We start from the raw sequence: 27,165 nt of genomic DNA, 5'->3' as shown, positions 1-27,165 counted from the left end.
AAGATAAATGCTAAAAGGAAGTTACTGGAAGACCGCATAGTGGCTTTAGTGCAACCATAAATACCCAAGGCGAACAGTGCCAGGCACACAGACAGGGAGGCTTAACAACGTTAGTGTTTTTGCTACCCGCCTCTCCGCACAGAGAACTTAAGGGTAGCTTTGCCAGTTTGTTCTTGTTATATCCACAGTGACTAGTCACTGGTGCACAGAAAGCGCTCAATAACTGTGGAATGAACGGGTGCCTCCCTCCTACCAACGGTTAACCTGAGCCCCTGAGCCCGGAGAGAGCGAGCCTTGGCCCAAATCACTCCAAATCTTAAAGGCAAAGGCGGGACTTGCACAGGAGTATCCCGACTCCCAGGGAAGGGCTAGCTCCACCGTAGTTACCGATTCTCCACTCCCCACAACAGCGTCAAATCGCGTCAAAGCCTTTAGTGCTTAAGTTAGGAAAATAAGAAGAAAAGCCTGGCCGCCTACCGGCAGCAAAGGACAAAACAAGGCCGTCAGACCCGCGGTTTCCCTGGAGCCCCACGGACGCCTGCGGCGGCCCGCAATGTCACATGACTAGGCGTGCCACGTGAGCGGCGCGCGCCCGCTCCTGCGCAGCCGCAGCCGGCCTCTTGCGCGCCATTCCAGAAATGGCGGCTCCGCTGGGGGGGATGTTCTCCGGGCAGCCACCTGGACACCCCGGGGACTCCAGGGGCCAAGCTTCGCTTCTTCAGGCCGCGCCAGGCCCTCCGAGAACTTCTAACAGTACCTTGGTGGACGAGTTGGAGTCATCTTTTGAGGTAAGGTGAGGCTGGGGCGTCTGTGTTCCCAGCCTACCTTCTTTCCTGAAACGTAAGCTGCGCCTGGGCAGTTGTCTCTTTCAGCGATGCCCACGTCAGGCTTGCAAATAGGGGAACAGGCTCAGAGAACGGAAGTCACTTGCTTTCGTCTCCACGTTGAGTGGTGGCCGGAGTTCTGTTCAGGTCTGCTGGCGGAGACGTAAACTTTATGTTTCTGGAAGCACGTGGACTTGAAGGTTGTCCATCCCTAGTCTCAGGACCCTCCTAGGTTCCTAGTCGGTTGTTCCCGTCCCATCTTTTTTTTGGGCCCATCCCCGAGCGCTCTTCCCCGCGTCCCTGCGTGTCTAATACTGCTTCATCTACGACGGGTAACGTCACACTGCTACGGCCTGTATCCTTTCCGCTGGGCTCCATCCTTAGATCGCCCCAAACTAATGAACTCTTGGAGATGAAATGGACTTACGTGAAAGTTACTGTGTGAAACTTGGTACTAGGAGAGAGGGAAGAAGGAAAGCTGGAGGGGCAAGGGAGGCAGGGATGACCCATACTCTGAGTTCTACCCAAGAAGTTAACCCTCTAGCAAAGAAAATGGGGAGTGGTAGTAGACAAAGGAGAGGTAAAAATAGGTGCTTAAAAATAAGATGGCTTTCAGTGATCTCTAGAGTGCAAGACGAGCCATTATTGTGTGGAAATAAAATAACTTATAATTGCAGCTACCTTTTCCACATTTTAAGTCATGTGCATTTTATACTGCATATAGTAGCAGAGTAGAGCGTGAATATAGTTTGTAAATGAATGTGTTATTGGGGCTGCATGGGAAAAATGCATTTCTTGGGGAGTGTACATTCAAAAACTTGGGAGATAACTGATTTAAAGGACATCAGAATTTATCGGGGAGGAGGATGAGCCGCCTTTTCAGTGGTGCTTTAGAGCAGCATTTAGCATTGAGGTAGGTGGCGGTCAGTCATGAGTGCTTGCTGAAAGACTGGCCCTGTGGAAGTCTTGGCCAGAGCCAACACCAGCGCCCTAATGCTTAAAACCCTTTAGTGGCTACCTGTCACTCTTGGAGACGGAGCCAGAAAGTTTACTGTGGTATTCCTAGCTCTGCATATTTGGCTCTCTTCTCCGTTGCAATTTCCTTTTACTCTGACCACAGAAGACTTTTTCTCCATGTGCTGTTTGTTTTCTCTCTGGGTTTCCGTCCCCTCCCCCAACTTGTGCATCAGATCCTTAGTGGATCCACCCTGGTGCCTTTTGTAGGACTTACCACCAAACCAGGCCCCTGGAGTCAGAGGCCATATCTCCCTCATTCCCCCATCAGTGCTAATACAGTGGTAGCAGATAGCAAGTGCTGGATGTGTATTTGTCGACCAGTGAAAGAGCCTTTTGTGTGTCAGTCCCTGTCTTCGGTGCTAAGAATGCAGAGAGAACAGTCCTTGCCCTCAAGGAATTCATGACAGTTGGGTAGAGGAAACATAAATAGCAGGCAGTTGCTGTGTTGTGTGATCACTGCTCTGGTAGAAGAAAACCCAGGGAACTCTGGGAGCACACATGAGCCTGGCTGCCAACGGCGCTTCCCAGAGAATACGAAACCCAAAAGGGCGTTTGGACAAAGCCAGGTAAGAAGGAGAGAGAGTTGCTGCCTGGCCCTCCCTCTGCTGCTTTATGATCACCCATCTAGTCTTCTCAAGACTCATCTCAAAGGCCACATTTTAATTTCCCTGTGGTTTCTGTGGGCTTCTATTCCAGAGCCTCCAGCGGCCCGTGGCACCTGCCTGCCCACTTTTCATTTCATGTTCTATTTTTATTTTTATTTTATTTTATTTTTTTTAAAGATTTTATTTATTTATTTGACAGAGACAGAGACAACGAGAGCAGGAACACAAGCAGGGGGAGTGGGAGAGGGAGAAGCAGGCTTCCTGCTGAGCCGGGAACCCGATGTGGGACTCGATCCCAGGACCCTGGGATCATGACCTGAGCCGAAGGCAGTCGCTTAACCAACTGAGCCACCCAGGTGCCCCATTTCATGTTCTATTTTTAAAGAGTGCTGTCCCTTGAGGTCTCTGGCTTTCTCATTCTAGTTGCTCAGTAAATGCTCTTTAATGGAGTGAGTTTATTGAGATCATGCCCTCTTGTTGTGGGAGGGAACCTTGGAGACCATCCTCTCCTTTTACGGATGGAGAAACAGGCTCAGAGGAGAAATTACTTGCCCAAAGCCAGACTCTCAGTTTATGCAAATGAGGACTAGGACTTGGGCTTCCCTACTGTCCAGTCAAAAGTTCCATCCTACACATACTTCTAAAAAAGCGTATTCTTTTTATAGACCACCACATATTTTCTTCTCTATACAACTGCCCAACTATCTATAAAGACCTGTGTGTGTAATATCCTTTTTTTTTTAAGAGGTAAGAGGGAACTAAAATTCCTGAGCTCAGATTTCCTCTCACTGGGTCTGGTGGCCCTGCTCTCTGTAGGGGAGCAGCTCCACCTTTGTTGCTTGGTTTGCCTGGTTGGCCTCCTGGGTGGGATGTTCTCCAGCACCCACAGGTTTCTCAGAGCAGGTGTGCCCTATTCATGTCCTAGGTCCAACAGGAGTCGTCTTTCCAAGTAATACACAGAATGGGCAATTTGTTTTTCTGATTTCTTGAGCTGTTACAGGGATTCCCCAGGAGTCATCCTGTGATTTTTCTGTATAAATCAGTTGGGGGAAACTGCTAACAGCAGAATTTATTGCTTCCCAAAGGGCCCTCACATCTGGTTGATGGCCTAAATTTGGGCTCAGATATGCCTACCTCACACCAAGTGTAGTTTACTTACTGCTGGTGAGGCTCTGCTTTCCTGAGGTTTGAGGCTTCCTTTCTGACCGCTGCTCCCCTCTCCAGCTCCCATCCCATTCTCTTTTTGACCCCACTGCCCAGTGATAGGCCTTCTTTGTGCGTTTTCTGACAGTTTCCTGTGCACATAACTCCATTGCTGAATTACGTATTCATCTAGATCGGTGCTCCTTTAGAGAAACTGTCTCTTTGGGCCTTGTTTTTCCATGTGACAGCAAGCTTGTTCCCTTAGGTTGTCCTGTCAGTCATTAACCTATTTAGTGAGCCAAGCAGTGCCAAGCAGTCTTCTTGCACTAGGAGTGTAGTGAACAAGACATGCAAAATTCCCACCTGCTGGTGGGAACCAACTAATAATGGACTAAAAGAATGGAATGATGTCAGTTAACTCTGTGAAAAACAGTAAAGCTGGGCTTGAGGATAGTGAGCAGGAGGGGCGCCATTTCAAGAGGAGAGAGAGATGGCCTCTCTGAGGAGGTGATGATTTACCCAAGTCCTGACACAGTGGTAATACAGTTCATGTAAGCATCAGAGGGAGGGGCTGTAAGTGGGGCTGGAACAGGGGCCCAGGCTCTGGTGTGGAATGGGACCGTGGGGAAAGGGGTGAGTGGCAGGAGTCGGGACCAGGTGGTGGTGCTTGCATATACCAGCAGCCTCATTTGCAGGCTCTCCCTCGGAGGGCCTGATGGATTCAGTGTACCAAGTTCCTTCATTAGCAGGAGGATATCTTGTCAGCTGATGTGCAAACCCAGACTCTATAAACTCATTGAATGACTTCAAGAGAAGTTGTTTCTTACTCTGAAGTAAGATTTTTGACATGTGAATGACATGTTTTTTCTTATATGTTTGGGTCACACAGGCTTGCTTTGCTTCTCTTGTGAGTCAGGACTACGTCAATGGCACGGATCAGGAAGAAATTAGGACTGGTAAGAATTTACTCTTTGTAGATTATGTTCTTACCTTCAGCAAGATTCCTAATTGCTGAATTTATACTCGACATGTTTCAGTTCTATTTGTATCCTAAGAGAACTTTTCCAGAGAATAAGATTGCAGTCATTTCTATATACTACTGGTTCTTTGTTCACTTTATTAATTGACATGTTCCCTCATAATGAACCACTTAAAATGAGCTTTCCATTTTGGTATAGGACAGTGACAACCAACAATGCATACTGCTTTTTTCAAAAAAGTTAAGTTTTGATTATTTTTTGAAGGTGTCACAGAGAAAAGTCTCTTGTGCTTCCCTGACTTCACCCAAGTTCTGTCCCCAGAGGCAGCCAGTGTTTCTGACTTTTTTGTACTATATTTTACATGTTACATTTTAACTGGAAGTCATGATGCTACTTGCTGGATCTCTGGATGGATTGTCTCTCTTCAGAAGAACTTTTGTGTTGTAATGAGGTATCATTCACCTCATAAAAGCACAAATTATGTGCCATTTAATGTTGGTTAATACATGGGGGTTGGGAGTCAGTATCACTGCTGTGATCAGAATTAAAATTCCAGATTACATCTATGGGAAGATGCCATTTTGATATTTTGACTGTTCATTTATGAGGGAGATATATGTGTCTAGTGTTTTTCTTAATATTTTGGTCTTTTTTTAAATAAGGTGTTGATCAGTGTATCCAGAAATTTCTGGATATTGCGAGACAGACGGAATGTTTTTTCCTACAAAAAAGATTGCAGTTATCTGTCCAGAAACCAGAGCAAGTTATCAAAGAGGTATGAACTCACATTTCTTCTCAACTTTTAGGAAGAGCACATGTTGTCAGGATTCCATATGTGCTTTAAATGAGACACATCCTTTTCCCACAAGTTACAGTAGGGCTTTATAGATTGAATACAAATGTTGCTAGTTGTCAATGTTGATGACAAGCTGGGCAGGTAATGGAGCCAGGGGTGGGGGGGGGGGGGAGAAGATGGGCTTCCAACAGAGCAGTTTCATTTGCTGGGTTTCATGGAAGATGAAAGGCTCTGCTGCTTGAAAAAGGTGGAGAAGCCATTAATGTAGACAACAAGCTCAGTCTGGACAAAAATTGTGAGCTGTGTGTATCCCCGGCTGCCTTAGACACAGGAAGGGCTCAAGTTTTGTTCAAGGAATCAAAAATTACATGTTCTGTCCAGGTTCCTTGAGACTCAGGATTTCATTTATCTCAATTGTTTGAAACTGGGGCATTTGGAAATGTGTTGAGGTTGCCACAATGACTGGAAAGCTTTATTGGCATTTAGTTTGTTGGGCCAAAGCCTGCCAAGTGCATTGTGGAAGGGAGAAGAATCATCTTGCCCAGGAGACCTGTGATGCCCCTAATGAGAAACAATAAATTGAAATGATTGGTTTTGGTACCTTTTGAAGTAACTACTCCCAATTAATTGAAAACATTCTTTTTATTCATTGATATCAGCTGTTGAGAACGTGAAGGGTAAGATGATATTTTACGGTTTATCATTGTCAGATCATATCATGTCAGAACACTTGAGTAAGAACATAGGTATGTTCAAGGCCAGGCCTTAATAAAGAATTATAATGCTGATACTCATTTAAAAAGCTCTTGAATATGAGATTTTAACACTTTATCCTGAACTGATAGAACAGTGGTTTTGGACTCTTTTTAAACAGTTGTTAGCATATATTTGATTCTCAGTGTTTTAGATTCTCAGCAATAGCCTTTGGACAGAGGGTGCCTGGGGACCAGGATGGGAAAGAGACTGATTTTCTTTGGCTGCCCTTTGGTACTTTAGAATATTGGAACATCTGTATTACTTATTAAAAGAAAATGAAAAATAAAAACTCCCAGTGTTAGGCATCTTCCATTGGAGGAATTACTGTGGGTTGTTCAGATAGTGGAGCCAAGCAGGGTAATGGGCATACAATGGTTTAATTGATTCTCTTGTTTTGAATTTACTTCTTAAGGCTCTGACCAAATCAGAAACTATTTTCACTTTTCATGAACTTGCTCTTACTTCGTTGTCCTCATTTGCAGGATGTCTCAGAACTAAGGAATGAATTACAGCGGAAAGATGCTCTAGTCCAGAAGCACTTGACAAAACTGAGACATTGGCAGCAGGTGCTGGAAGACATCAACGTCCAGCACAAAAAGCCAGCCGAAATCCCTCAGGGCTCCTTGGCCTACCTCGAGCAGGCATCTGCTAATATCCCTGCACCAATGAAGCAAACCTGAGTCAGAGCTGGCCTGAAGGTGATCTGGTGTGTGAGTCAGTCTAAACACGGTTTTGACAAACATCACTTCTTGTGGACATGACATTTTGGAAGAACTCTTTGCCAAAGAATGATGATTTTTGTTGATGATCTCACCTCAAATTTTCCCCTTATTTTATTTTATTTTTTTAAAGATTTTATTTATTTATTTGAGAGAGAGAATGAGAGACAGAGAGCACGAGAGGGAGGAGGGTCAGAGGGAAAAGCAGACCCCCTGGACTCCAGGATCATGACCTGAGCCGAAGGCAGTCGCTTAACCGACTGAGCCACCCAGGCGCCCCTCCCCTTATTTTTATAAGCGTTATTTCTTGAGTACTTTATAAAATGCCTATATAGTTTTGGTAAATCAAGTAAATTTTCCTGTTTTTAGCAAAGTTTAGACTGGTAGTGTGATGCTACTTACAGATTTCCTTTTCATGTTTCTTTTTTCTGTTTGTATTTTTTTGTTGTTTTTGTATGACTTAATCTCTTTGTGTTCCAGTTTTAGATTAGCTTGTATGATCTGATCTAAGAATCAGAGGATGAGGAGTTTGGTGGTGGGCCTTTTATGACAATTATCCCTAGGTGGTAGTGCAGAAAATAGGTAAATTTGCATGTTTCAAAACTTTAAATTACTTCAAGAAGAAGACTCTAATACAGTGATGTTTGTAATGCATCCGGAGCTCTTAGAATGAGGATATTTTGTAAATACGTTGAAAGGATTATAATATCCTAAGTTAGTGTAGTAATAATATAGTAGGATCCTTACGTTGATTTTGACTTTTATTTGGGCTAAGCTTATATTTTGTGTGGTGTTTTTTCACTTTTTGGAGCGGAGGTGTGTAGTAAGAGCAGTGATAAGCTAAGTTTTGTTACGTTCTGCAGTGATGAATCAGCGTAAGTAAGGGGACAGACCTTGTTTTCAGCATGGCACTTGCGTACGTGCAGTATGAGAAGTTAAAGCTTGCCATGATCATCTTTTCATTTTGAGTTTTGTTCGCTTGTGTCGTTTTTGTTTCTGGTTTTTTGTAGCAGAATTTTCATTAAGGATGATTCTTGCTAATGAATAGTTGATTCCAAGGGACTGGGGCCTCTGGGTGGGGAGTGGGCTGCAGGGTGACCCTCAGTGAACTCCCCATCCTCAAAAATCATGGGAGCCTCAGCTTTTTGGGGGAAGACATTTTACCCTCTTGTTGGTTACACGGGCCAATGAGATTCTCTGTTGAGCTGCCCTTGAGAAGTGCAGAAGGGCATTGCGCATGGTGCTCCCTAGGTGGGATTTTCCTTTCTCTGTTGTTTACCAGTCTCTTATCAGATTACATCTCCTAACCCAAAACAAATGCTCTATTGTTTTCTAAATAGGCAGTACTTCTGCAAGTCAGGTGTCCTGACTTGTTTTGTTTTCTTCAGCCTTGAAGGCTCCTCCCTCCATAACAGTGACATCATCCATTCATGGTTGTTTGGCCTGGATGCCACCTGGTCCCTGAAGTCTCTGCACGCTTTCTCTGCTGCACCCTGAGGACACAGGACTTCCCCTCTCTTTGCCAGCCTTGCTTGATTCTCCCTGGGGGTTAGTGATTTGTATCCGTCTCTGTGCCCCTCATGAGAAGGAGGCATTGTTCCCCTCTGAATGTACAGTGACCACATATTATTTATCTTTTATGCATAATACTTACTGCTCATTTTTGTTTGTGTGCATGTGTGTGGGGTACCCAGCCTGGGGCCAACCCCTCAGTACAGATTAAACAAAGCTTTTAAAAGTATGACTTCAAGGTTGTTAACCTGGCCACCTCATACCAATTAGAAGCTCTGATTGGCGGGATTAAGTTTTAGGCAGTCTTGCAGTAATAGAGGTTCTTACTGAAAAGATTGGGAACTATTTTGTTTGGTGCTCAGTGAAAATATTTTGAACTCATGTAAGGACCAATTACTGCCATTTATTTTTTCAAAAGTTTTCTGTCAAATAAATAGCAGTTTTTCAGTCTTACCTGTTTGTAAATATCTTTTTCCTTTTAATGACCTCTTAATTGTTGATGAACATAGAAAACCCTCTGAGCTGCTGTCTCCTTCAGTGAAAAAATAAGAAACCATCAGCTGGGATTTCCCTTACTTTTCCACTCCCAGAATGACAAACCTACCCACCTCTTCAGGGTATCCTTTTTTTCCTTGCTGTTCCATCTCCCGAAGTGCCTACCTTTCCACCAGTGTCCAGGGTCCCAGGTTAGTTGCCTTCTTTAGGCTTAATCCTTGGGTGGTGTTCGTCCCCTGCATCGCCTGTCTACTGGATCATTCCCTCCAGCTCACAGAATTCTTCATCTCCCAACTTCAGCATTTCCCTCGGCGCTTGAGCTGCTGCCCTGTCTCCCGGCCCCTCGTTCACAGTCTCTAGCGTGTCTCCTCTCCCTTCCTTCTCCTCCAGGCTGCCCCCCCCACTACCATCACTGTGCTGTTATGGTTACTAGCCACTTTGCTGGTGCTAAGTTGAATGGATACTTAATCTTTTTTACTTGAATTCATTCTCTTTGATTCATCTTTCCTTTTTTACCCAGCTTCTCAATATTAACATTTCTGAGTGTTTGGTCCTGGGGCCCTGGAGGCTGTAGTGGAGTGCTGCTCAGTTCTCCCTTCAAGAGAGTCACTATGGGGGGAGTACAGTTACCAAAGCTCCGCCTTCGGGGCTCTGCCGCAGGGTTCCCAGAGACCTCCAGTTAATGTCTTGTAATTTTAAGTGTGTCTTGGGATATAGCTCCTGGAGGACCTGACTGACATGGATGTTAGTGGACATGGTCTGAGAGAGCCAGCAGTAGGATGGGGTTTGGGGACTGGCTCATGTACTGTCCGACTGGCAAAAAAGACCCGTGGTGGTACAGTTACCAGTGGCCCAGGTGCTGAAGATTCCACCAGTGGTGCCTCAGGGAAACCTCCCAGTGGAAGGAAACATTGCCAGCGCAAGGATCAAACACTGGAAGGTAAAAGGGAACACTGTATACAAGAACAGTGGAGTTGGCTGGTTATCCCCTCACCATCTTGACTCCCCCTGGAGGAATAATGACAAACTACCGGTACTTAACAAATAGTCAACAGCCACCCTGAGTGCCTGGGGCATCTTTGATGATCTCCTGCTGGGGGACAACAGATAGTTGAGCTAGTAGGAGGTAATAGATCAAAAATAATATTGCAGGGCCGGCGCTTGGGTGGCTCAGTTAAGAGGCTGACTTTTGATTTTGGCTCAGGTCATGATTTCAGGGTCGTGAGATTGAGCCCCACGTCAGGCTCCACACTCAGTGGGAACTCAGTAGGGAGTCTGCTGGAGATTGTCTCTCCCCCTCCCCCTCCTCCCTGTCTTTCTCCCTCTGCTCACATGTGCGCGCTGTCTCTCAAATATTCAGAATAATAACAATAATAATAATATTGCACCCCTAAGGTGATGGTGGAGATTAGTGCTACCATAAGAAATCTAAAGGTTGCAGGGAGAGTGGTTCCCTAACAAAGCTCCATTTAATTTCCCAACCTTACCCTTGCAGAATCCAGATGGATCCTGGAGAATGAGTGTAGAGACCAAGTAACCTCAAGTGCAACTACTGTGTAGGATATTACATGATGCTAGAGCAGCTGATAAGGGCTGAAGTACAAGATAGCAGCCATTTCTTGGGCGAGTTCATTCTTTCCCACCCTAATTAAGAAACACTTTACAGCACAGCAATCTTCCTTTCCAGTTTTGCTCCAGCAATGTTAGCCCTTTCTTCTGTCATAATAGGGCCTACCGAAATTTATCACCAAATCTTGCTGTTTCTTCCTCCTGACTCAATCCTGAATCAGCTCATTTCTCTTCATCTCCACTGTTCTCCCCAGGCCATCACCGTCACATCTGGACCACTTGCTCTTGAGAGATTGATGGAATCAGATTATGTACATAAAAACCGGAAGAATGTTTTATCTCTCAAGTGAGTTTCTTTGTCAGCATTACCTAGGGTATGGTAGGGTATGGAGAGGTAGGATTTTAGTCACAGTTAGTGAAGGTGTAAACTTGATAGAAACTTTCTAGATGATAATCTCGTTATGTCAGAAAGCTTAAGCGTGTATCCTTTGACGCTTTACTTCACTCCATTTAAGGAATATGTCCTAAAGAAATAAATGGTAGAAGCATGCACAGATTTAGTTAAGAAAGATGTAATCATTGCAGGGTAGAATCTTGAAATTGAACCATCTTTCACTCACCTGCACCAAGAAAGAAATCAAGCAGATGTAAAGTCTCAGTAAAATTCTGTCCCTGCAGCTGGTGTCCTGCTGAGTTAAAGGACAGTCGTACAAAGTGCAGCTACTTTGCTAGTCATCAGGAGTTGCAGTGTTAGAAAAAGGTTTCAGTAAACAGAACTATCCGTACATATTTTTTAAAACACAAAATGCAGGCATAATCCTACAATGCTCACCTTAAGCAGGAAACAAGATAACTAAAAAAAAATGTGATACTGGGGCCCCTGGGTGGCTCAGTCGCTTAAGCATCTCCCTTCAGCTCAGGTCATGAACCTCGGTCCTGGGATCGAACCCCGACTTGGGCTCCTTGCTCAGCGGGGAGCCTGCTTCTCCCTCTCTCCCTGCCCCGCCCCCCCACTTGTGCTCTCTCACGCTCTCTTCCTCTCTCAAATAAATAAAAATCTTTTTTTTTAAAAGTGTGATACTGAAAATAAAATGGCATGTTACATTGGTAACATATTGTCATTTAAGAAATTATAGGGCCATGTGTTTTGATTAGATAGTGATTTTACCTTTGAATTGTGAATTGTAATTGCATTTCTCTCAAAATGATGTATGGAAGCAGCTACTTTTTATTTGAAGATGATCTAATTGAGGTTAATGTGAACTTCTATTTCCAAGCTCCATCTTCATCTAATTTCACCATTCTTTGGGAAAATAATACAAGTCACAGCCATTTTTTATTGCCCAGTTGTTTAAAGTTTTATTCAAAGAGCAGGGTTTGACAGTGCATAGAATAAACAACTGTTTATGGCCACCTGTGGGGCCAGCACCAAAGGACTGAGAACATATTTTGCCCAAATTGTATTGAGTCTTGTCAAATCACACTGCTCTGTAAGAATGTCAGACAATTCAGTGTGGACTGACAGGTCAGGACTGTGAATGGCCAGTCCCGATTCCCTTTAATGTACTGAGCATCCATGCAATGGGGAAGCAATGCACCATGAGGCAAAGGGCCCAAGCCCAAAGACTACAGGTTCAGTAGGTCTTTGACTTCATAGAATACTCTAGAAACCTTGACAAGTGACCAAATTGAAACTACAATCATTGAAACTGAGATGGATGATGGGGCGAGGCTCAGTTATTCACAGAAATATACTGGCAGTGGTTAATTCCAATTCATGATTGGTATCATTACTCATAATATTTTGCTTAATTCTTGCAAAGCCCCTTTTGAGGTAGGTGTTATCCCCTCTATAGTCTGCTTCATGTTCTGGAGCTATGAAGTCAAAGCATTCAATCCAAGTATGCCAAGGTTTCCTATAGTCCACTCCTAGTTTTGCGTCGTTTTTTTAATTGGCTTTCATGAGTATTTTGAACTTTGTTTTACTCTTCTTCCTACTGAGGTTGAATGTGCATTTTGGAATTATGTCATTTACATAGAAATACTTTTCAAGTGGAGATGACTAGCATTCTAAGGAAAAACGAACCACTTTTCGAGTAGACCATGGAAATCACAAAGCCTGGTATTCCATAAAGTGGAATGAAATCTTCTGGATACTAGAAGTACAATGTGAAGGTTATCAGCAACATTAATAACATTTTCCTATGGGTGACTTTTGATAACACTTTTTTGTTGTTGTTTTTTGTTTGTTTGGTTTTTAACCTTAATGGCAAGAATTTTTTTTAAGCACTGGTGTCACAATGAAATAGTATGAAATGTTAAGGCCAAAATTTGTTTTGGCTATTATATATAAATCATATCATAAGCAAGTTATTTGGTTGGTTGGTTGTTTAGTTCATTCCTTCAATCAGTTGCTTTAAAAGAAATGTTTTTCAAATGTCCTCTTTGTGATGGATCCCAAGAATCAGTTTAGAAAGAAAAATACTTGGTAAACCATTCCTGGTGGGCAGAGCCCTGTTTCTGTTGGACTTCTTTGGGTTGGGCTGTTTCACCATCTTGTGTCCTAAAAACAAGCCAAGAGACAAAAAGGATTCTTAGAAGGTTTTGAAAATTATTCAGCAAACCACTTAATAACCCGCTATCTTTCAGGGAAAGAAAGCTGCTTCTGGTACTCTTGGAAAGACAGTACAATGTAACTGGCCAACATTCATAGCTGGAAAGAAGTTGTGAAAGATGGGGTGGGGAGAGAACATCTGATTCCCATTTTGAAAACAAGGTCTCCAGTTTTACTTAAAACCTAATGAGGCATATCATGTAATTTTATTTCAGGCACAAATAAAAAATAAACCTCATAAAAAAGTTAAGGAATGAAATAGTTAATCATCACAGCCTTACAATGTCTGGCTTCTTTAAAAGCTATCTAATGTGTTATAGCATCTCAATAAGACAGTGGAATTAGCCTAATAAATTGAAAAGAGGAAAGAGTAAGCAAGAAAGTACGATGTATACCTGCCTGAATGAACGGTTTCTATCTGATTAGTGAAGCTTCATGCAAACTGGGAACCTAGCTTTACACACAGGTGTGTGTTACTGAGGTGAAGCTAGAGTCAGGAGCTGGCTCTAGCAGTTAGGGCTGGGTTCAGGGCTCCAGGCCTTAGTTTCCACAGCTGTGAAACAATGGCTGGACTCATTTGGTGACTGCCAGGGGCTCTGTCCAGCTCAACATTCATAAAGGACTGTGTCTCCCCATTTGTCTCAATAGCCACGGGGATGCAGGCCTTCGGAAAAGGAACATTTTTAGAAGGAGCCCTTTCTGAAATGCAAAATTCAAAGCCCACAATATGAAATACTGCCTCTGAATGGAAGACTGGATAGGAGGGAGAACTAATAAAGGGAAAACTCATGATCCCGAAAGAGAAACATGTTGCAAGGGTTTCTGGGAAAGTAAGATGGTTTCTGAGATACCATGCATGAGCTCCCAAACCCACAGATTAAGAGTCTTATAACCTCAAGATGATACAATAAATCTTGAGAAATAACCTTAATAATAATAGTGGAAATCTACTGAACGCTTCTGTACCAGGTCCTGTGCTAAGCATGTGTCACGGATTCATTCCTTTAGTCCCACATCAGTCTGATGAGGGAGATGCTATACTATCTTTGTTTTAGAGGTGAGGAAATGGAGACCCAGAGAGGTAAGTAATCTGCCTAAGGCCACCTAGCTAAGAACAAGAAGGACCAGAATTTGAATCCAGACCTCAGGGCCAGATGATGAGAGTCCCATCTTCTGTGTTAACACACACAGACATGGCCAGCTGAATGTCCCTTATCTAATCATCCATGGAAAAAGGCTTTCTGGAATTTAGTACCAAGAATAGTACCGCTTCTAAAGAGTGACATAGTTCCTTCCTCTTACACAACCTTCCCGTTTGGCTGGATTGTAATTTGTCCAAGGCAGGGTTTTGCTATTCTTTATATCTGCCCAAATGCCGGGAGTCTGAGTGGTGCCAGAGAGGAATCCAAATTCCCCTCCTATCGGTGGAAACGAAATCAGAGCTCCCCCCCTACCTCGTGGCGGTTTTCACATCTAGAGACTGGGTGGGTTTGTAAGGCTGGTCACAGCTGGGGCTTGGGTCCAAGCTGGGTGATTTAGTTATTGGAGGGGCGTTGATCCTGGAGCTCAGATCACCACTCAGAAAGTTTTTGGCGTAGGAGGCAAGGTTTGGCACACTGACCACTCGGCTGGGCACTTCCTCCATCTTCTTTTTCTGTTTGTATTAAAAGGAAGGCCTGTTAGTGCCACCCCAAAGAGGCATCACTGTAAAAGTAAAAAGGCCCACCCAGCCAAAACCATAAGGGAGAGGAGGCGATAATTTTATTTATATACTTAGATGTTATTTTTTAAAGCATTTTTTTCTTCAGTCTACTTTATGTTTTAAGAAACACAAAGGTTTACAATTTCTTATCAAAAACTTCTGGGGAGGGGCGCCTGGGTGGCTCAGTTAAGCGCCTGCCTTTGGCTCAGGTCATGATCCCAGGGTCCTGGGATCAAGCCCTGCATCGGGCTCCCTGCTCCACAGGAAGCCTGCTTCTCCCTCTCCCACTCCCCCTGCTTGTGTTCCCTCTCTTGCTGTGTCTCTCTCCGTCAAATAAATAAATAAAATCTTAACAACAACTTCTGGGGATAGATGTATGTTTTTGTAATTCAAAAAAATTTTTTTAGACTTTAGAAGGCCATCTAAACCCCCCAGTAGGGGCTTGGGCCCATTGTCTTCAAATGTGTTAATATTTCTGGAGTGAAACTTAGATCTTGTTGCACTGAGGGGCATATATAAAAATTATAAATGAGCTCACATCAGTTCAGGTTAGGTTTACTGCCCTTTGAACTATTAAAAAAATTTTTTTTTGCACTTTTAGGATTTTGTGATAGCAGATGAGAGACTTGGATGTGAATATTTTCATTATAACAAATTCCAAAAATATATGCAGGGGTAAAAAGTTAAGCGGGAGATTCCTGCTCTTTACTCTCCTTCCTATCCCAGATATAACCATTATTAATAGTGACATGTTTATTTATAGGAAGTTTGGAGAATACAAAAACCCATAAAAATTATAAGTACACATTATCTGCCTAGCCAGATATAAATACTGTTTGTTATTAATTTGGACTATTTCCTGTGAGTCTTATTTTCAATGGATATCCCTCTGAATGTATGCCAGCCCACTGACAAATAAGCTGCAGTTACCTTTAGGAAAATGAAACCAGCAGGATTGTGTAATGCTTGAAACCAGCAAACCAATTTACCTTCATGGAAGGGGTCAAATATCCTGGGTGAGGATTGAAAGAGAAGGACCGATTCCTATGGGACATGGCACTGGGGAAGGCTGCATAGTGAAATCTTCTCTCCTCCTGGAAAAACAACACAACTGAATCTACATGAGCCTAACCGTACAGCATCGGGTTTGACCTGAAGGAAAAAGGCCGTGTGAGGGCAGATGACAGAGTGAAGGAAAGCCCAGGGGAGGGAGGGGAGGTCAGTGGGGATCAGGCTGCTGTCCACTGAAGCTTTGAGGAAGCACCTTTACTCCGGTGGCCTTTGAGTCCCCAGCTTCTCTTGTATAGGAAAGGGCAAGCTTATTTGAAACACTTTATACATATATATATCCAGGTACTCTTAGCATCTGAAAAGAGTCTACTGCAGAAAGTAAGACAAAGAAAGAAAACCCCAGGTACAATCACTACGTGGCCAACCTTGTTTATGTGTGTCCACTTTTCTCTCCTGCTGTATTATTTTTAAAGCAAATCCCAGTCATTGTATAATTTCATCTGTAAAAACATCAATATGTATCTCTAAGAGATAAGGACTCTTTAAAAAAACAAAAAACAAAAAAAACCTAACCACAATACTTTTGTCACATTTAGCAAACAAGCTATTCCTTAGTGTCTAATTTTCAGTTAGTGGTGAAATTTTCCTGATGGTCTCATCAGTGTACTGACATGAAACAGTGGCTCTGGCAGGGGTGGGAATGGGAGTGAGATCTGAGAGGGCTGTATTTGTGTGAGGCCACCATAAGACTGGATTTTACTTGGAGAAGATGGGAGGCCACAGGAGGTGCTGAACAGAGCCGTGCTGGCTGTCATCTGACATATTTTCCTAGATTGCTCTGGTTCATGTGAGGTCAGCATGTGGGCAAGGTTCAAGTGAGTGGGGAGACCAGTGGTTCTCTATGGTGTGTGTGAGGGGCTTGGACTAAAGTGGTAGAGGCAAGATGGGGCGGGTCGGGGGAGGCGGCTGGATTTCTGATGGGGCTAACTAGCCCTTCCACCCTGGGCTACACGGACAGGAGTGAGTCGAGACCCACTGTCTCCAGGGCTGAAGGTAAGGCAGGGGAAGGAGTCCCCGCCAGGTCAGCTGGGGTGATACAGACAGCTTTCAACCAGACCAGAGAGCACAGAGAGGCAGGTTAGTGCCCAAAGCAATGGATGAAGGATCCAGGGATGTGAGGTGGGTGGACTGTGTGAATGGGCAGGAGTGGATGGAGGGAGGGAGCTTCCAAAGAAATGGCCTCAGGCTTTGGTGGCTGTTGGATACAGAACCAGAGGGAGAAAACTTTTCTAAGGAGTCCAGGGGATGGCTTGCTAACTGCAAAGCAGGTAGTCATTTTTGCAAAAGGAAGATCAATAAACAATAGTTGGCTTGATTGATTTACTAAAAATCAAACAGAAGGCAAGCCATTCTAGATTTTCCCAATTCCGTAGGTTAAAAAAAATAAACCAGTCAATCAACGTCACGTAGATGCTGTGGGACTTGAGTGCTTTTTTTTTGCCTCTATTTTCCTGTATTTATTTTTTTAGTATGTTTTTTGTTTTTTGTTTTTGGTAATAGACAAAAGGAATCAAGGATCTTCTGGAGGTGGTTTTAGGATTATCAGGATTAAAACTGTGGGTACCCAGAGCAGGGCCAGGTACAAAGTGAATGGCCCTCCGGAAGGAACTCTGCAGGGCCCCCTGGTGGCCCTGACAGCCTCACCATGAGCTGCTTGATGATCTCCTCTCTCTCCTTCAGGCGGGTCTGCAGACGGCCTATGAGCTGAACGTCCTCTGGTCTGGACGCCCCCTTCCCTGGCTTCTCTCCAGAATCTGTCAGTCTGTTTGGAGCAAGCATGCAGTTAGTCTCCTTACTGTCATCACCCAACAATAAACAGGTGGACGTGGTGGGGTTGCTGCCATGAGCGTAGCCTGGACAGCTAATCTCTCTATTCACGAAAGGGGAAACCGAGGCCCTGGGAGCTTGCCCGGGGCCACCCACTGAGTTGGCTGCAGAGCTCCGGGTGGAGCCCAGGACCCCAGCTCCCAGTCTGACCTTTGCCACTTCCCCCGAAGCTGCGGGGCCTGTGTATGATACGCACGCTGCCCTCAGTGAAGCGTCAGGAACCAGGGATGTCACTGGACAAAGGCCTCCGCGGAATAATGCTCCCCCCTCAAGCTCAGCGTTGTCGCCGCCACCACTAAGCTAATGCCGACGTGGCTCTGGCGCCATCTGCTGGCCGAGATGGAGCGCGGCATGCGCCGGTTCTCCGGCAGAGCAGCGGGGCAGCTGGTACCCCCAGCCCTTTCAACATGAAGCTGGAGAGAAAGAACTCTCCTCATGGTGGGGGGAGGGTTACGGCTGCACGTGACCTATGAACTGTAGCTGATAAGAGGCCAGGACTTTGGGGTGAGGTGACGGGATCTGATCCCTACTCTGCCTTTTTCTAGCTATGTGACCTTGGCCATAGCCTTTCCCTGTGACCTTCAGTTCCCTCTTCTTTAAAATGGGCATGAAACCAGGTGGTTGTGAGGATTCAGTGAGATAATGGCATATGGTAAGTGCCCATTAGATGGTAGCCCATAAAACCTTCCACTCTGGATTTTGGATGATTTGCTTTGTACTGGAGACAGTGGAGAACACTTTTTAAAGAGCGAAAGCTAAGGGTCAGACAGGTGACATTTAGATTCAGTGCTGCTTGACCTTGGGCAAATGGCTTCACCTGTTGCCTTCCAACTGGTCTCCCTGCTGCTAACCCTGACTACCCCCCGCAAGTCTCTTCTCCTCGCAGCAGCCAGAGTGACCCCGTTAAAAGATAAATCAGACCATGTCACTCCTGCTCAAAGCCTTGTAGTGGCTTCCCAGTGCACTCTGAACACATCCAAACTCCTTCCTGTTTAGTGCAGGGTCTCCTTCATCCCTCCCAGCTACCCCACCACCCTCAGTTCCTACCACTCACCCTCTCACTTAGTCCTGGCTGTTCAGGCATGTGAAGCAGGCCCCAGGGCCATTGCACTTGCCGTTGTCTCTGCTGGGAATGCTCTTCCTCTAGATGGCTCTCTCACTCCCCCACCTGCTCGTGCTTAAGTGTCACCTCCTTAGAGAGGCCTTCCTGGCCCACCCTTGCCACTCCCTAGACATAGATCCTGTTTTTCTTCTACCTTTCGCTACCTGATAGGAAGTCAAATATTTATTTGCTTCTTTCTGTCTAAATTCCCATGTAGCATTTGTGAGCTCTATGAGAGCATAGTCATTGTTTAGTTCCCGGCTCTAACTCCAGAGCCTAAAACAGGGCAGGGCACACAATAGGCTCTTAATAAACATCTGTTGACTGAATCAGTGAAGGCATGTGAACGTGCACAAGGCCCCTCGGTTCCTTTATCTCTCCGGGGGAGTAACAGTTTCCACCCTGAAGGACTGCTGGGAAGATAAATGAGATGAGGCATGTGAGAAGGGGGCAAATGTTCATGAAAAAAGTGGCCTTGATCCTTCTGATTTCTTCCCAATGTGAGGGTCAAACCAAGCCCACAAGGCAGTGCTCATTCCTCACAGATTCCCAGTGCCCTACACAAAGAGAAGGTAGGCTCCCAAAGGGAGGGGTGACCAACTCTCCCCATGTGCCCAGGACTGAGGTGCTTCTTGGAACTCGGGACTTGCAGTTTCAAAACTGGGAGAGTCCCAGGCACACTGGGATGAGCTGGTTACCCTAATAAAATGTACGTCGACTAGCCCCTCCCAACCTGGGGCCCCAGGCCTCACTTACTCAGTTTCCAGGGCAGCCAGCCGGGCCTGGAGCCGGGCCTGAGCACTGCTGAAATCTGCCACCATGGCCTGCATCTCCTTCCGGTGTTCCTGGCGTAGCTTCTCCACCTCCTGGGCCCGCTGGGCTTGCTGATCCTCCTCCAGCAGCCTGCGGGTGGATGGACGCTCAGCTGGGCTTCCCTGGGCTCTGAGGACTGAACCTCGTGGGCACTGGGGATTCTCCACCCTCTGCTGGGTGGCTGGGTTGGGGAGACAGTCTGGGGGAGTGGTTATATGAATGTGGGGTCAGGACACTGGGAAGAAGACCTAGGCTCTCTAGTTGTGGGGTCCAGGATATACCCTGCTTGTGGGACCCCTTCTCAGCACCTCCTACCCCAGCATTCCATTTGTAGGTATAAACTTTCCAGCAAGGGGGTGAAAGAGCTGTGAATTCAGGACTGATAAGGAGCTATCCAGCTTGGGTTCGGTAATAACAGTAACCCCCACGGCTTACCAAGGGCTTCCTCTGGGCCAGGGCCGGTGCAAAATCTTGCTTACATTTCACTGCATTCCACGACAGCCCTGAGAGTTGGTGGTCTTACCTCCACTTGCAGCCCAGGGCACCGTCCTGGGGAAGTTAGCTGACTCTCAGGAGCTCACACAGCTAGTTAAAGAGCACCCAGCACTGTTTGAACTATTCCATCGCCCTGTCTCCCTATGGCTGGTTTTGAAGATGCTTTCGGTATGGTTAGGTCTGATTCCACAAATTCCTTGATTTGTAGGGAAATAGGGGTTCCGTCTTCTAGTCCAGGGCGAATCCTCTGCAGTGTCGAGCCTAGAATACTTTTCGTGGGTCTGGAGTGACATCAGTGAAGTGCTAGCATTAGGGAGTCTTTCCTTTGGGGAGATGGGAGGAGCCTGGGGGGGAGGTGCTTAGGTTTCAGAGGCTCTCTAAGGAGCGGTGGAGGGAACGAGGGAGGGCGGGGAGCTCCGCGGCCTGGAGACCCACCTGCGCTGGTCGCGGAGCTGCAGCGCCTCCTGCTGGTGCTGTTCCACCTCGGCCCGCAGCCGCTGCACCGCGTCCTTGAGCTGCGAGTTCTCCTCCCAGAGGCCGCACGCCTCGCTCGGACTCGGCTCCGCGGCGCCCTCCGGGGAGCCGGCCTGGCCCGGGCCGCCCCCGTCCTGGGGAGAAAGGACCCAGGAGAGGTGTTTTCAGGGGGCGCCAAGGCGGACGAGGCGCAGAGGGCCCCAGACGTGCCGCGCAAAGCCGGGGACCGTGCGCGGCCCAGCCTCCTGCTCCAGATTCAGGAGCTCACAGCCAGGCTCCAGGTTTTCCCGCATCTGGCCCCTCACGAAGTTCGGTAAGGTCGGTGGGCCAAGAACTTGGCTTAAATCAAAACCAGCCAGGGGCGCCTGGGTGGCTCAGTTGGTTCAGCGGCTGCCTCCGACTCAGGTCATCGCGCCCCGCATTGGGATCTCTGCTCGGTGGGGAGCCTGCTTCTCCCTCTCTCTCTCTCTCTCTCTCCCTCTGCCTGCCTCTCTGCCTACTTGTGCTCTCTATCTCTCTGTCAAATAAATAAATAAAATCTTAAAAAACAAAAAATAAAAACAGCCAAACACCCCGCCCGTTTTTCAGACTCCCTTGCCTTCTGAGACTCTACCCAGAGCGCCCGTCCCACCTAAACAGCACTGCTTCGGGGAAGAAGCGATCAGCTTTCTCCTCTCTGCCATCACCGAATCCGAATCCCGGCTGTGGCGAGATTACCCGGCAGGGCGCTCCTTTGTTTGATGCTGGTTTCCTCCACTAGCCCAGGAGCGGTCCCCGGAAGGCACCATCTCCCCTCCAGTTTTCCAGTCCTCTGGCTCCTGGCGCCGTGGCTGACATCCAGTAGGTGCTAAATAAATGCTTGCTAAATGCAGTGACGCTTGAACGCCAGGGGTTCAGACAGAAATTCGAAGATCTATGTCCAAATTAAATGGGGTCAGAGTTAACCCCTGCTTAGTGAATGCTTCGGTTTTCAAGGCCGCTCAAACATGCCTGAAGGTTTCTGCATTTGCTCATTGCACACGAGGACTGAGCAGCTTGGCACAGAGAGCATCTGTGGCCCCCGCCTTACACTTCCTGCTTCCTGCCCTGGGGCTTGCGTGTGCCTGAGACACCCGTGGGCACATGGGCGCCGGGCACTCCGATATGTATAGCGGGGAAGAGCTTGGTTAAGGTCCTGTGGGGCCACCCTTGACTAATGGGAGAGCCTGATGAATAAAGCATCCCCCTCTGGACAGGGGGACAAAGACAATTATTTCACAGGGCCCCTCAGAAGATCCCAGCAGGTGGGACACCACTTCCCTGCAGTGGGGGCCATGTAAGGATGCACCCCTTTATGGGGTGCCCTTCCCTTCTCTCTTTCGGTCCTACTGCCTGGGGCTGTTCCTCCTTGCTAATACTCCCACATTTCTTCTTTGTGTGGGTTTTCCTCTGAGGCCTTGCTGTTCCTCCCAGAGGGTTCAGGGCTTCCCTCCAATGAGGTGAAGGGGAGGGCAGGCACCTGGTGGCCGGCCAGGTATCATCTCATCCACCCAGAGATCCCGGGGTTCTCTACCCACGGCACTCAGGGAGCTTGTCATCGCAGATGTCACAATCCCACATTTCCCCTGCCCCCTTCCATACGTATGGGTGGCTCCCACCAATCTAGAACACTTAATGGAAAACATTCTGTCTTCCCTCTGCTACACTTTACTGACTGGGCTGAGCTCCCTGTGATTCATCATTTAATATTCCTCATTAAACACAAATCGTCTTCAGGTGCTCAGTACTGGCAAAATCTCAAGTGAACGATCCCCGTGTCCCCGGGATCTTCAGCAGGGCTGGGACACCAACTAATCATCAGCATCCACAGACTTTGTGCCAAGTGCGGAGAGTGAGGGTGGAGATGAAATAAGGCAGACCGGCCTGGTTCTCAAAAGACTCCTGGTCCGGTTGAGAACATCCATGAAGAACATCCATGACATGACGGCTGCCTAACTGGACCATGAAGTAGACACTAGGGCCAGCTGAACTATGATAGGAAATGCTCTGGGAGCTCAGGGACTGGTGGGATCGCAGGTGTGGAAGGGAGCCCCCTAGAGCTCGCATCAGCAGCACATATACTCAAATTGGAGGGGAAACTCCTGGCCCCGAGGGTGAGCTGGGCACCGAGGAGGGAGGAAGGCATCCCAAGCAGGGAGCGGACACATGCAAAGGCCCAGGGGCAGGAGGCAGGGCCCACGTTTAGAGCAGAGGGGGATACGGCTGAAGATACAAAGTGTGGCCCGTGGGGTGAAGGCTTTTCATTGCCGGGCATCTGGAGGTCGTTCTGATAGCGGGAGGGAGTCACTGAAGCCTTTGTACAGATGCATACCTGACACGGAATGGTACACGGTGGGTTCCGGCGGGGGGGGGGGGGGGGGGGGGGGGGGGGGGGGTCTGGGCTGTTAGGGGGTCACTGTGCTGCCGGCCAGGTGGGGCTATGGATGTACAAGGAAGGGGCTGAGGGGCCAAGTCTGACTAGGAAGTTCAAAGAGAGTTGGTGTTGAACCTTGCAGCTCCCACTGACGGGAACAGGGAGGTCGAGGCAGGGAGTCTGTCTGGAGAGGCGTTCTGAGGCATTCTCTGCAGATTTGAAGGAGTAACCCTGACGGGCTGATCCTGGCAACGCCATTCTGAAATGCTACTGCATCTGAATTTAAAATGACATGCAGCACTTAAAACTTGGTGTTTTTGTTTTTGTTTTGCTTTTCAGAATGGGAGCCTGCAGGCCCATCCAGGATCTCCCAGGACTGTGGAAGAAGGGGCTTCCCCATTTCAGAAGGGAATGATGAGCACCCGGAGCCCCTTCTTTGTGACTTTCTCCCTGCAGCCTTGACGCTGCAAGAGGGGGGCTGTGTGGGCCGAGTGGGGGCGCTGACCTCGGCAGCGGCGGTGTGGTCCTCGCTGTCCCCTGGGCACTGGGCGATCGCCTGCCGCCTGCCCACGCTGCCCAGAGTCCTCAGCTCTGCCTGCAGCACCTCCAGGTCCTTCTGGTGCTCAGAGCAGGCAGCCCGCTGCTCTGAGAGCTCCTGCCTGAGGGACTCTGGAGAAGGAAGAGCTATGGGTTTTTAAAGAGAAGATCATTTTCAAGTGCTAGTAAATTTGATACTCTGCTTTTCTGTATGGACTTTTTGAGACTCTATTTTTGTTACTGCAAATTATTTCTGAAACATTGTTCCAATCATTCCATAAGCCATGAGATGCGTAGAGGCCTTAGTACAGAGCAAGTGTTCAACATATACTTGTAAAGTAAACAAGTGATGTTTAGAGTGGAAATTGATGACATTGTAAAAGTGTATCCATTGCAAAGGATTTCCCATAAACTTACTAAGCTGCTCTGAAAGTTATAGTATATTAAACAGAGCAAAGCTTAGTTATTCTGATGATATGTTGAAAAATTTACTTGGTTATCTTTCCTCCCCACTAGGATTTTAATACAGTGATTTCTATAGCCAGTTTCTTTAAAAAGTCCAAACCCAACTCAATATTTTGAAATCCTTTATCACAAAAATATATGCAATAAAACCCTTTAGCAAAGCATAGAGTGGGTTCATTTATTACCCCTTCCTCTTCTGTCATACATTCCCTTCCCTCCCCTTCTCCCTCCCTCCCTCTCTCCATCCATCCACCCATCTACCCATCCATCCAACCACTCCACCTCTCTACACATCCACCTGCCCATCTATCCATCAGCCCATCCATCCATCCACACATCCACCTGCCCTTCCGTCCTTCTACCATTCCACCTATCCATCCAGCATGGCTGGGTCCCCACCCCAGTGGATCAGGTAATCTGATGGACACTCCCTGCGCCTCACACACTGACCTACCCTGCAGGTCAAGTGTGTCTCACACAGACAGTGAAATCGCGGTCACTGGGACCAGGAATGTCTACTTTAATCGCCCTGTCATGGTAGGTGCTCCCCCCGCCCCAATACCACCCACAAAGCCGACGACTTGCTATCATCATTACAGAGTTCCCAGAGCCCCTTTCTCCTGGGGCTGTGTTGAGAATCCCAGCATGTACCCAGGCTCTCTCCTGATTCTTTTGTCCAGGAGAGGACCAGGCTGCTGTGGGATCAGAGGGGCCAGGGAAGTGGCCGTAGGGACAGCTGCTGTTGGGTGCTGGAATCACCAGGGGTGTTCAACATGATCTGAATCTTGTCCTGTATCTGAGACATATGGCACCACCTGGGTTTTATCTTGTGTAATCCGTCTTCTTCAGATGATGCCAACTCTAGCATTTCCCACTTGGATGTTAACTGGGTAATCAGTGGGACTCTCTCTCTCTCCTGCCTGCTCCCCACATCACTTCCTCCAGAAACGGGCAGAGCTGACGTGCTGATGTACAGTCTGCAGGACATGCTATCTAATGAAAGCGCAACCAAACGGCAGGTAGATCGTACGCACTTAACGGAGATAAAGAAAATACTCTTTCCCAAAATTCTCTTAAGGAAAACCCTGTCTGGGTTTGAAAAAAAAAAAAATTTAATAAGGCCAATTTGGTCTTTAATGCTAGACATGAAATGAGAGACATTTGTCTTGCTCTTAAGAGCGAGATGGGAGATGAAAATAAAGGAGAAAATGAGGGAAAAGATGATCTACAAAACCAGAAAGAGGCTTCTAGGGTCAGCCATGCAATGTGGGAATATGGTAATAATGATAACAGTGAACATCTGCATAGCATTTGCGGCATACCAGGTGGATGCTGTTATTATTCCCATTTTACAGATGAGCAACTGAGGCACGGAGCAGTTAAGTAACTTGCCCAAAGTCAGGCAACTTGTGAGTGTTGGAGCTGGGCTTCAAGCCCAAACAATTTGGCTCCGGAGATCTTTACTGCTTCTGGTAACTTCCAGAATGCTGTGTGTGACTGTTTTTGGATGTCTGAAGAGGAGGTGAGTTTCGGGCTGAGGATGATGTGGGGGCGGGCAAAGGAAGCAGAGGAAAGTGCAGGAGCCTGGAGGCCTGAGTCCCCCAGATCTTCAGAAATCTTCAGAATGGAAATGAGAGGTTGAGGCAAGGCCATGAACATCTCACGAAGGCTCAGAGATCTGGCTTACACTGACTCATGCTGATAATACAGATGCCTCCACCTTTTGAAAGTTCGCCTTACACCGCTTTGCTTTTAAAAAAGACCTACATTAGAACCTATTTTCCCGAATCTAGAGAAATCCGAAGACTTTCGTTTTTACATAAAAAGGCGAAAAGGGAAAACAGCATTCTTTGCGGGGTTTGCAGCCAGCCAGCGGTCGAGAAGCGGCGCGCACGCCGGGCCGCGAGAGTGGCGCCCCCAGCGCCTTCCCCGGGAATCACACCCAGCATCTCAAGGTGGAGCCCCCGAGCTCTGCGGGCGTCCGGGGGCGTCTGGGCTCGGCCTCCATCTACTGCGCGCGTCCGTTCGCATCAGGAAAGCCTAAGAGAGGTGACTTTGGGCGTCTGGGAACGCTCCAGTGTTTCATTTAAATTAATGGTAATCGCTTCTTCGCTTTTCGCCATTTGACTTAGGAAATGTGTCGTACGAACGCCCTGCCTTCGGAGAGCTGAAAACCTGTCCTGCAGTCTACAGCCACCAGGCTCCTGTCATATGCTAGCCACTTTCCATTTAATAGCTCATCACATCCACGCACCGCCCCTATGAGGTAGGGGCAATGGTGACTCCATTTTCTAGATAAGGAAACTGAGACCGACAGTGACCCCCACCCCCACCCCAGGTCTCCCAGCTAGCGGGTGGCAGAGCCAGGGTAGTCACCCTGGCCTGTGTGCCTCCAGACCCGTGGACCCCATCTTGCCCCTGGTCTCCACGTGTGGACCCTGCCGGTAGCTAGGCCCTCCCAGGGCCGGCTGGCTGTTTACCTAACAGCAGAGCCTGCTGAGCCTGCAGCCTCTCGAGCTCCCCTTGGAGCTCCTGCTGGGCCTTTTCTTCCAAGGCCTGGAGCTCCAGCCGGTGTGCCTGGTGCTGGATCTGGAGGCTGTGGCTGGACTCCTTCCTCAAGCGCTCCTCTGTGGCCTGTGGGTGAAAGTGGGAGAAAGTGGACATGGAGGAAGACCTGTCCCCTCTGCCAAGTTCCCCCTCTGCGCCAGGGCCAGCTTAGCACTCACCACTCCTCAGTGGAGGGCTTATTAGGCTACTGAGAATGACCTGAGATGATGGTGATGGCTTGGCCCCAGCAGCCATTTTGTACCATGTGAACCTAACCCCAATCCACAGCTGATTAGACCAGAGTGGACACCGGTTCCAAGCTGAGCCAGTCATTGGGAATTTGGTGTTAGGAGGCCAGGGAAAGAGAGAGCAGGAAAGAGACGGACAGACAGACAGACACTGACTGGTTGGCTCCAGTTTTAACACACTCAGGAGGAGTGAGGTGATCATCTTACACCTGCCCCAGGACCAGAGAGGTGGAGAGAACTGTCTGTGAGGAGCAGAACAGGAATGACAGAAGGAGGGGTCCCTACAGCTTTTTCAGTCTCTGGTCTAGTCTGGCCCCCAGAACTGGCTGTGTCTTTGCCCTTAGGTTCACTTATTATTCTTTTCTTACTTCATTTATGATTATTTCATTCAGTCAGTCATTCTTTTTTGCAACATCCATTTATTGAAGGTCTCTTAAATGTCAAACACCCAAAGCGGGTTCT

General features: G+C 47.3%; 2 protein-coding genes across 2 annotated transcripts in view; one reads left to right on the top strand and one right to left on the bottom strand.

Moving 5' to 3' along the window:
• The first annotated feature begins 604 nt into the window (after positions 1-604).
• MED28 (mediator complex subunit 28) lies at positions 605-9,656 on the top strand. Its single transcript, XM_035005243.1, has 4 exons — positions 605-788; positions 4,479-4,545; positions 5,232-5,344; positions 6,604-9,656. Exons 1-4 carry the CDS (start codon positions 639-641, stop codon positions 6,799-6,801), a joined length of 528 nt encoding a protein of 175 aa, XP_034861134.1. The 5' UTR covers positions 605-638; the 3' UTR covers positions 6,802-9,656.
• A 1,991-nt stretch (positions 9,657-11,647) lies between these two features.
• FAM184B (family with sequence similarity 184 member B) overlaps positions 11,648-27,165 on the bottom strand; it is a 138,230-nt gene continuing 122,712 nt past the window's right edge. The window contains exons 11-18 of the mRNA XM_035005239.1: positions 26,389-26,542; positions 23,412-23,575; positions 20,476-20,648; positions 19,489-19,635; positions 17,448-17,565; positions 15,722-15,826; positions 14,485-14,684; positions 11,648-12,979 (exon numbers count right to left, since the gene is read on the bottom strand). Of these exons, the coding sequence (XP_034861130.1) occupies positions 12,886-12,979; positions 14,485-14,684; positions 15,722-15,826; positions 17,448-17,565; positions 19,489-19,635; positions 20,476-20,648; positions 23,412-23,575; positions 26,389-26,542 (1,155 nt within the window). The 3' untranslated portion in view covers positions 11,648-12,885. The remainder of the gene's footprint in view (positions 12,980-14,484; positions 14,685-15,721; positions 15,827-17,447; positions 17,566-19,488; positions 19,636-20,475; positions 20,649-23,411; positions 23,576-26,388; positions 26,543-27,165) is intronic.

The sequence above is a fragment of the Mirounga leonina genome, unplaced genomic scaffold, assembly GCF_011800145.1.
Source record: "Mirounga leonina isolate KUSES-001 unplaced genomic scaffold, KU_Mleo_1.0 Mir_129, whole genome shotgun sequence".
In the NCBI taxonomy this organism is placed as follows: Eukaryota; Metazoa; Chordata; class Mammalia; order Carnivora; family Phocidae; genus Mirounga; species Mirounga leonina.
Note: the sequence above shows the minus strand (reverse complement) of the source record. Positions and strands in the feature narration are given on the sequence as shown.